This window comes from Brassica napus, chromosome C1 (assembly GCF_020379485.1).
Source record: "Brassica napus cultivar Da-Ae chromosome C1, Da-Ae, whole genome shotgun sequence".
NCBI classification, from domain to species: Eukaryota; Viridiplantae; Streptophyta; class Magnoliopsida; order Brassicales; family Brassicaceae; genus Brassica; species Brassica napus.
The window spans coordinates 51,368,759-51,377,298 of record NC_063444.1 but is presented as its reverse complement, the minus strand read 5'-3'; the positions used below and the strand labels follow the sequence as shown (position 1 = coordinate 51,377,298).

Below are 8,540 nucleotides of genomic sequence, written 5' to 3'. Positions count from 1 at the left end.
CCAGAGGCAGGTAAACCGGAAAAAAGTTTTGAGTGATTTAATTGACCTTCACAAACCGCATGGAACATATATATGTAAGAAACAACCATTATATAATAAAAATATTAAACTGATATATCTAGTTACACATAACTAACTATATCATGGAACAAATCACAAATACAATAATGTCTTTGTTTGAAGATATTAAGAAAATTGAAAGAAAAGCTAGGCCTGAGTGACCGCCGGTTTAATTCTTACATAGACCTTCCCTAACAGAAATAACAGAATAATAAAACATTTTATTTATTTTCTAGAAGAAAAAACAGAAATGAAAGAACCAAAAAAAATACCTAACTTGGAATACAAATAAAGAGATCACGTCGTCATCTTCAACCTCTCTGACCTGTTCTGTTCTCTTCTGTTCTGTTCCTCTCTGCTTTTTCCTCATTCCTCATCTCTGGAGCTGGAGGGTCAGGTCAACCCCCCCCCCCCTCCTTCTTCCAACCGCCGCCATGCCCTACCTCCGCCTCATTCTCCTCCTCACCGTCTTATCCCTCCTCTCTTCCACTCTCTCTCAGCCCTCTCCTCTCTCTGGTACGCCCTCCATCTCTCTCTCTCATTCAATTTTGTATTTCTTTCCATAGGTTCGGGATACCTCCAGGTTAATTTTTAAAAAAAATGTATTTCTGATTTTTTTTTAATTCAGCTATTCTGATCGACTGCGGCGCCTCAGCCTCCTCTGTAATAAACGATCGTAAATGGCAATCCGACACGGATCTCATCTCCACAGGAACATCCAAGAACGTCTCCGGACAAGTCCTAGACCAAATCTTATCAACCCTCAGATCCTTCCCTCTTACCCCTTCCGTCACTCGTCGCAAGTTCTGCTACGTCATCAGCGTCTCCCGTGGATGGAAGTACATGATCAGAACAACTTATTTCTACGGAGGAGTCAACGGAAAGGGAACTCCTCCGCCGGTTTTCGATCAGATCGTCGACGGGACGTTTTGGGGAGTTGTTAATACCACTGCTGATTATGCAGACGGTTTAGCTTCTTATTACGAAGGTGTTTTCTTAGCGCAGGGGAAGTCCATAAGCGTATGCATTGCTTCGAATACGTATACGAGTTCGGATCCGTTTATCTCGGCCTTGGAGGTTGTTAGGCTTGATGGTACTGTTTATAATTCTACTAAGTTCAAAGAGTTTGGGATGAGTCTTGTTGCTAGGCATGCTTTTGGGTACAGTGGACCAATCATCAGGTGAGTTCCTAGAGAATGGTACAGTGGTTAGAGATTGGTGCTTTGTTATAGTATGAAAGGTTGAATGTTTTTGATATGAAGGCAATGGTTTTGAACAGAGCCGATCCTAAACATAGGCAAGTGAAACAAATGTTCAAGAAATAGCTACATGGCAGTTAGGCGCTTTATATGAGATTACTGATTAGACGAGCATGTAGACCGATTTTTAGAACACCGAGTAAAACCGGTATAGAAAATTGCTCTGTTTAAGTTCGATTTACTGCCTACACCGATTTTTAGAACACTGAGTAAAACATCAATCTATGAACTCTAAATTTTAATAGAATTTACATAAGTATAGTTCCAAATTCTTTAATAAATTGTCTTTTTTTTTGACAAACTCCTTAATAAATTGTCCCAAATCTCAAGACCGGCCACACTAAGATTGCTATTGATATAACTCACCGTTTTGTTTGCTCATCCATGCAGTGTTGTTATATAGTTCAATTTTCAATCCAAACTTATTTTACCACTTGACTCACTATTGTGATTGGACTGTTTTGATCTTAAGATTTCGATTCTTCCATGTTTCAGTAGTATTATATTATTCTTTCAGCATTTTTCTTTTTTTAATCTATAAGTATTCAAATACATATGTTGCTTTCAGGTTTCCAGATGATGAGTTTGATAGGTTTTGGGAGCCATACTCTCTAAACTCGACAGTACCAAACAATCGAAAACTAGAAGTTTCTGGTTTCTGGAACCTCCCACCTTCGAGGATATTCAACACTGATCTAAGAGCTAACCAGGTTCAGCCTCTGGAGTTCACATGGCCACCAATGCCCTTGAAAAACTCTTTTTATTACATCGCACTATACTTTGCCCATGACTCTGATTCGTTGGGAGATGGATCCAGAGTCTTTGATGTCTCTGTGAACGGTATAGCGTATTATAAAGAGCTCTCTGTCTCTCCAGCTGGTTCGGTTATATTCGCAAGCAGGTGGCCGCTTGAAGGTCTCACAACGTTGACTCTAACTCCTACAAGCGGCTCAACTCTTGCTCCTCTTGTCAATGGTGGTGAAATGTTTGAGCTGATATCTCTTGGAGGGAGAACTCTTGTTCGAGATGGTATGACTGTTTAGTTTGAGAAGCCATTAGCTGCTGATAATTAACATGCTGACTTTGTGTTTTTTTTTTTAATGCAGCGACTGCTCTGAATGCTATTAAAAGAAGTTTCAAGAACGTACCGGTTGATTGGAATGGAGATCCATGTATGCCTAAAAACTACTCGTGGACTGGTGTTACATGCTCTGATGGCCCGCGAATTCGCATAGTAGCTTTGTGAGTTGGGATGTCGTCTGTGTCTTTTTTTGTTATGCATTAGTTTGAAAATTTTCTAATCCATTGTTGTTACCAGGAACTTAACTAGTATGGGACTTTCAGGTTCTCTAGCACCTCAAGTTGCCAAATTAACAGCACTGTCCTCCATGTAAGGAACCTAGACCAGTGAACAGTTAATCCTATGCATTATCGTCAACAACATTACTTGATGTTCATGTGTTTTGACAGTTGGCTGGGAAACAATTCTCTCTCGGGAAGTATACCTGACTTAGGTTCACTCAAGTTTCTGGAATCAGTGTAAGCAGATCAGTCCTATTTTTAACTACTTGTGTTGCACAATGGTGGCAATGGAACATAGTCTCATTAGCTAATCTCATTACTTTACCCTGTAGGCACTTGGAAGACAACCGTTTCGGTGGAACTTTTCCTTCATTTTTCAATGGAGTGCCACGCTTGAGAGAGCTGTAAGTTTCAGTTCTAACATTACTATATATGGTCCTGTGATTACTCTAGATGTGCATATTGTCTGCTTACGATTCTTACCTTGTAGATGTAAAAGACATAACACCTTTGAATCTTACTTTGGCATCCGCCCTTTTTGTCTTTTAGCTTTACTTTTAAAGATTCAAAGGCCATAGTAAAAAATGCACTATATGCCAATGTCCATAGCTTTACTTCAACTATGTTTCTTATACATCATTGCATTGTCAACGATTTTCTTGCCATGGGGATGAGTTTCTGACTTGGTATTTATGTTTTGTGGATCATTAGGTTCTTGCAAAACAATAATCTAACTGGCAAGGTTCCTAGCAAACTTCTTCAGAAGCCAGGGCTTGAGCTAAGGTAAGCTATCAAAACTCCAAGAGTGGTTTTCACTTTTCCCCATACAAATCTGACATTTGAGTTAGCTAATACAACTACTCTCTGATGCTTTATTACTCCAGGGTTTCTGGTAATCCCTTTTTGACTCAACCACCACGTTGATTCAGCCCTTTTAAGAAGAAGACGACAGTGATTTGAGTTTGTGTTATAGTTTTGTAAATTAGAAGCCTCACGTGTACAATCCTACTTTTAACATATCTCTTTTAATGCTTCATTCTTTTAACACTTACTTTGGGGGACAAGGGATTACTGATTGCATATGTTGTGTAATGAATACAAAAAATTGTATTATGAGTATTTGTGATAAACAGAGTTTATGTGTGTTTCCTCTATTGAGGTCAGTGTGATGATTCTCAATTCTCACCTGGAATCAGACTTTTAGAGATTTTTTTGGGGGATAAAATATCTATCAATATGCCAAATAAGATGTCATAAGAGTACAAGAGTAGTGTGAATAAAGAGAGCTGTAGTCTGTAAAAAGTGGAGCCTAGTTCCAAAATGGTGAAGCAGACTCAATTAGTGCAGAGAAAAGTAAATTTTAGAAAACATTTGAATCTTGCATGTGCCCATCAGTCTTTTTCATCATCATTAACTAACAAACAGATTACTCTGCTCTTTCTATCTCATGGCTCATCATTTTTGTTTTTGTTTTTGACATTTACTCTTTTGTCTCCAACATTTCACATCTCAACATACAACAAATCTTAATCACATCTTCATTTGTTGATAATGACATGCTTTTGGATCCATAACAGAGGAACATATTACACTCTCACACATTAGAATCTCATAAAACAAAAACAAATACACCTAAAAATGCTTAATCACAAGCATTAGAGTTACATATCACATGAGAATCCGAACGAATAAACTAATAAGCTTGTGTCAGATAAAAAGATTCAAACTTTTCAAGTGCGTTTCTCTACTCTCTTCTTCTTAAGCCTAAGCGGAAACAGAGGAGGCAATGGAACAGAGGATTTAGAAGGAGTGCAAACAGGGACATGAATCATCGGCCTTATCCTCATGCTCGTCGATCTCGTCCTCTCTAATCCTTTCTTGCCTCTCTTCCCTTCTTTCTCCTCTCTCTTATCCTCAAGCGAGCTCGATGATGACGTGGACGACGACGGAGACAGAGACGACCTAGTGTTCCTCTGTTTCTTCAACCGCAAAAGCTCTTTCCAAAGAACTGTGCACTTCGGAGGACGAGGAGATGGATCTTCATCTATAAACCAACTCACTCTGTTCTTATCATAATCGTTACTCTTCATCGTTGCTTCCACTTTACGATTCTCTTCTTCTTCTTCTTCGTTTGTCTTCAAGCTAACGTTTTTAAGCTTCTCTGAGTGCTTTTCTTGCCAGAAAGGAAGCAACTTTCCTTCAGAGAAGAGTTCGTCGGCGGTATGCATCCTCTGTGGACTCGCATTCTCAGACAAGAACTCAAAGTCGGAGACTTTCACTGACCCTTTGAAGACATCTTTCTCTAGCTCTTTACAGTGTACGGGGTTGATGCAGATGAAATCTCCACCGTCTGAGAAAGAGATACGAGGTCCGATCAACGGTGGTGATTCAGTCTTTGAAACCATATCAATCGTGCTATAGACGTGTGGCTGAAGGAGACAATATGCAAATGAGAGAGAGAGAGAGAGAGGTCTTAAAAGGAGAAACAGAGTGAATTTATAAATTAATTATTGATTATAATTAAAATGAGTTTAGAATTAGTACTAATGAGGAAGAAGACCACATGGACACGTTAGGGGGAGACACAAGGAGACAAATTACAGACAATGTAACTAGAGTTATGAGTTTTAAGAGTATTAAAGATTTTAAAAGTATAGAGACCAGCCATGCAATTGTAGAATTATAAAGTAATTAAAATCTTGCAGCGATCGAGATTGAATTTGTAGGAAAAGAATGGTCGGTCAATGGGAGTTAGGACTTAAACGAGAGAGTGCATGAAGGAGGGTAATAAACAGCTAACGATGTATGGTCGGTACATGATCATCGTGAACAGCCAATTACACTTAAAATATCTTACCAACTCACAATAATCTACTACCATTTCAATTCCATCCTTTATATTGGATCTCGTATATGAGTTATGGTGGATGCAAGAAAACCAAGAAATCTTTACAAATCAATGAGTCAAAGTAGGTGTGGTTGTCTCAACGGGAAGAGATATTAAGCTAAGGAAATCAAAATCTGAATAATCAAAAAACTTCCACCTTAATTACTGTCATACAATGAATACAGTTATCACAGATCGATGTATCAAAACTCTTTATTCTTATGTTTTATCTATCCTTGCATGAAACTTTATTATAAAATAGCATACTAGCTCTGTAAATTCTAATACATTTTAGATAAGCAAAAGCAATCCATATAACATCACTACAATAGTCATGACCAGACTACGCATTTGTTATATAGTGTCTGGAATCATTTGCATCCTCTTCACCACCTTTATGATCACTTTGGTTCTTGCGCAAACTGTGTTCAAACCAAAACATCCTATACTACAAACCGTGTCTTCAACTGTCGAAGACGTATCCACATATGTATCACCAACATTTGATGTCCAGCTAAATTTTACTCTCACACTTCAGATGCTAATGACGAATCCCAACCTTGCAGATTTTGAATACAAGACGGTGGAGAACTTGGTTTATTACAGAGATATTCTAGTGGGAAATCTCACTCTTCCTTCGACTACACTCCCAGCCAAAGGCTCAGCGCTTTTGCCATGTCCTCTAGTACTTCAGATCGATAAATTTGTTGCAGATTTAGGTGACATTTTGCAAGATATATTGCAAAGAAAAATTGTGATAGAGACCAAGGCAAATATGCCGGGGAAAATCACAGTGTTGGGAATCTTTAAGGCACATTTAAATACAGTATCGCATTGTAAACTCGTACTTAGCTTTCCTTCAATGGAAGTTGAGATGCAAGTGTGTGAGCTTGACACTAAGCTATAAAACGCTGATGTTTTCTCAGGTGAACATGTTGAAGGTTAGTAGGGAAGAGTTCCTCTTCATGTAATCATATTGTTTATTTTTTCATTTCATTTTGATCTTGATGTTTGTTTAAGTTACTTCCACATGAATTCAAAGTGATAATAAGGAAAAGAATGTGTATGGTTATCTCCCTGTGCAAAGAGAAAAATCTAAACTTTTAAAGAAAGAAATAAACAGTTTAAGTTGTATATTGGGTGAATTGTGAAGTAACCAAATGATAGAATAGTTATATGCAATTAGCTGAGTATACATATTACATAAAATTATTATGAAACGTTCAAAACAATTTTATCGAATATGTGATTCAGAAATTAGTGGGGAAAGAAAAGACAAGATCATTATCCAAAAGACCAAAACAAAACAAAAATGATTTACAGACCATACAATAACCGTAGATCTCGCCTCTGCTATTTTCGAAACACAATCCCATTTTTAGACAAGTTTGGATCTCAGTTTGGTCTGTGACTCTGTGACATGTGTTATAAATACGTGATCTCCTTCATCTTCTATCCAACATTATCTGTTTATTTCAACCAGTGTCTCCTTCAGTTCCCTTCATGTTTCATCTTTAGCTTACGCATACACACAACACGTATACAAACACTTCGAGATAAATTAGGTTTGAGTGGTGGTGTTTGATCGAACATGGCTGTTGTTGTATCGTCAAGCGGGAATGCTCCGGCTTTCAAAGCCAAGATGACTGTCTATGTCTTTGTCTGCGTTGTGATTGCCGCTTTTGGCGGTTTGATCTTCGGTTACGACATTGGAATATCCGGTCTACTCTCTGTCTCTGTATCAGTATTCATCTTAGTTACCTGTTCTTGGTTTTTTTTCTAAGCTAACGTTAATGATTTTAAAGGTGGAGTTACGGCGATGGACGATTTCTTGAAGAAGTTTTTCCCCTCGGTGTGGGAGAAGAAGCAGCACGTTCACGAGAACAATTACTGCAAGTATGATAACCAGTTCTTGCAGCTATTCACATCGTCTCTTTACCTAGCCGCCCTCGTGGCCAGCTTCTTGGCTTCAGCCGTATGTTCCAAACTTGGAAGGAAGCCCACTATGCAGTTTGCTTCTATCTTCTTCTTGATCGGTGTCGGGCTAACCGCAGGAGCCGTCAACATCGTCATGTTGATCATTGGAAGAATCTTGCTTGGCTTCGGTGTTGGCTTTGGCAATCAGGTAGACATAATAAAAGCTTTCTTGCGCAGCAAGATATCTTGAAATGACCTAACATTGTTGTATGAACCTTAAATTTTCAGGCAGTGCCGCTTTTCCTGTCGGAGATTGCTCCGGCGCAGCTCAGGGGAGGTCTCAACATTGTATTCCAGCTCATGGTCACAATAGGAATCTTTATCGCCAACCTAGTCAATTACTTCACTGCCACGGTTCACCCTAACGGATGGCGTATCGCTCTCGGTGGAGCCGCGATACCCGCAGTTATCCTCCTCTTCGGTTCATTGATCATCTGCGAGACTCCTACAAGCCTCATCGAGCGCAACAAGAACGAGGAAGGCAAAAAGCCCTAAGGAAGATCAGAGGAGTTGACGATATAAATGAGGAGTATGAATCTATCGTCAATGCCTGCGAGATCGCGAGTCAAGTCAAGGACCCTTACAGGAAGCTGTTAAAGCCAGCGAGTCGCCCGCCTTTCATCATCGGAATGCTTCTTCAGCTTTTCCAGCAGTTTACAGGAATCAATGCCATTATGTTCTACGCACCGGTCTTGTTCCAGACCGTTGGCTTTGGAAGCGATGCAGCTCTTCTCTCTGCGGTTATCACCGGAGTAATCAATGTTCTCAGTACGTTCGTGGGGATTTACCTCGTCGACAGAACTGGAAGGAGATTCCTTCTTCTCCAATCTTCCGTTCACATGCTTATTTGCCAGGTAGGTTTCTTGATCCACAAGTAATCCACTAAAACTTAAAAAAAAATCTTGAAGTAGGTATCTTGCTTCACAAGTAATCCCTCTAAGACTAACAAACTCTTGTAACAGTTGATCATTGGAATCATCCTAGCAAAAGACTTGGCACCACGGGAACACTAGGGAAGCCACAAGCCTTAGTGGTTGTGATCTTTTTGTGTGTGA

The 8,540-nt window shown here is 39.3% G+C and overlaps 3 protein-coding genes and 1 pseudogene across 3 annotated transcripts; 3 read left to right on the top strand and 1 right to left on the bottom strand.

Moving 5' to 3' along the window:
- Positions 1-185: 185 nt before the first annotated feature.
- Positions 186-3,800, top strand: LOC125580842 (putative leucine-rich repeat receptor-like serine/threonine-protein kinase At2g14440). The gene is made up of 9 exons (XM_048746084.1): positions 186-576; positions 689-1,241; positions 1,888-2,348; positions 2,426-2,561; positions 2,638-2,709; positions 2,790-2,858; positions 2,954-3,025; positions 3,333-3,404; positions 3,506-3,800. Exons 1-9 carry the CDS (start codon positions 495-497, stop codon positions 3,543-3,545), a joined length of 1,557 nt encoding a protein of 518 aa, XP_048602041.1. The 5' UTR covers positions 186-494; the 3' UTR covers positions 3,546-3,800.
- Positions 3,801-4,136: 336 nt separating this feature from the next.
- LOC125580113 lies at positions 4,137-5,062 on the bottom strand (the record flags this gene model as incomplete). The annotated part of the gene is made up of 1 exon (XM_048744094.1): positions 4,137-5,062. A coding segment is annotated over one exon (711 nt), but the record flags the coding sequence as incomplete, so codon positions are not given.
- On the top strand, positions 5,047-6,754 carry BNAANNG03020D. Its single transcript, XM_048746088.1, has one exon. The coding sequence runs from the start codon at positions 5,843-5,845 to the stop codon at positions 6,413-6,415; it is 573 nt and encodes a 190-aa protein (XP_048602045.1). The 5' UTR covers positions 5,047-5,842; the 3' UTR covers positions 6,416-6,754.
- Positions 6,755-6,962: 208 nt separating this feature from the next.
- The window catches only part of LOC125580112, a 1,916-nt pseudogene continuing 338 nt past the window's right edge, over positions 6,963-8,540 (top strand).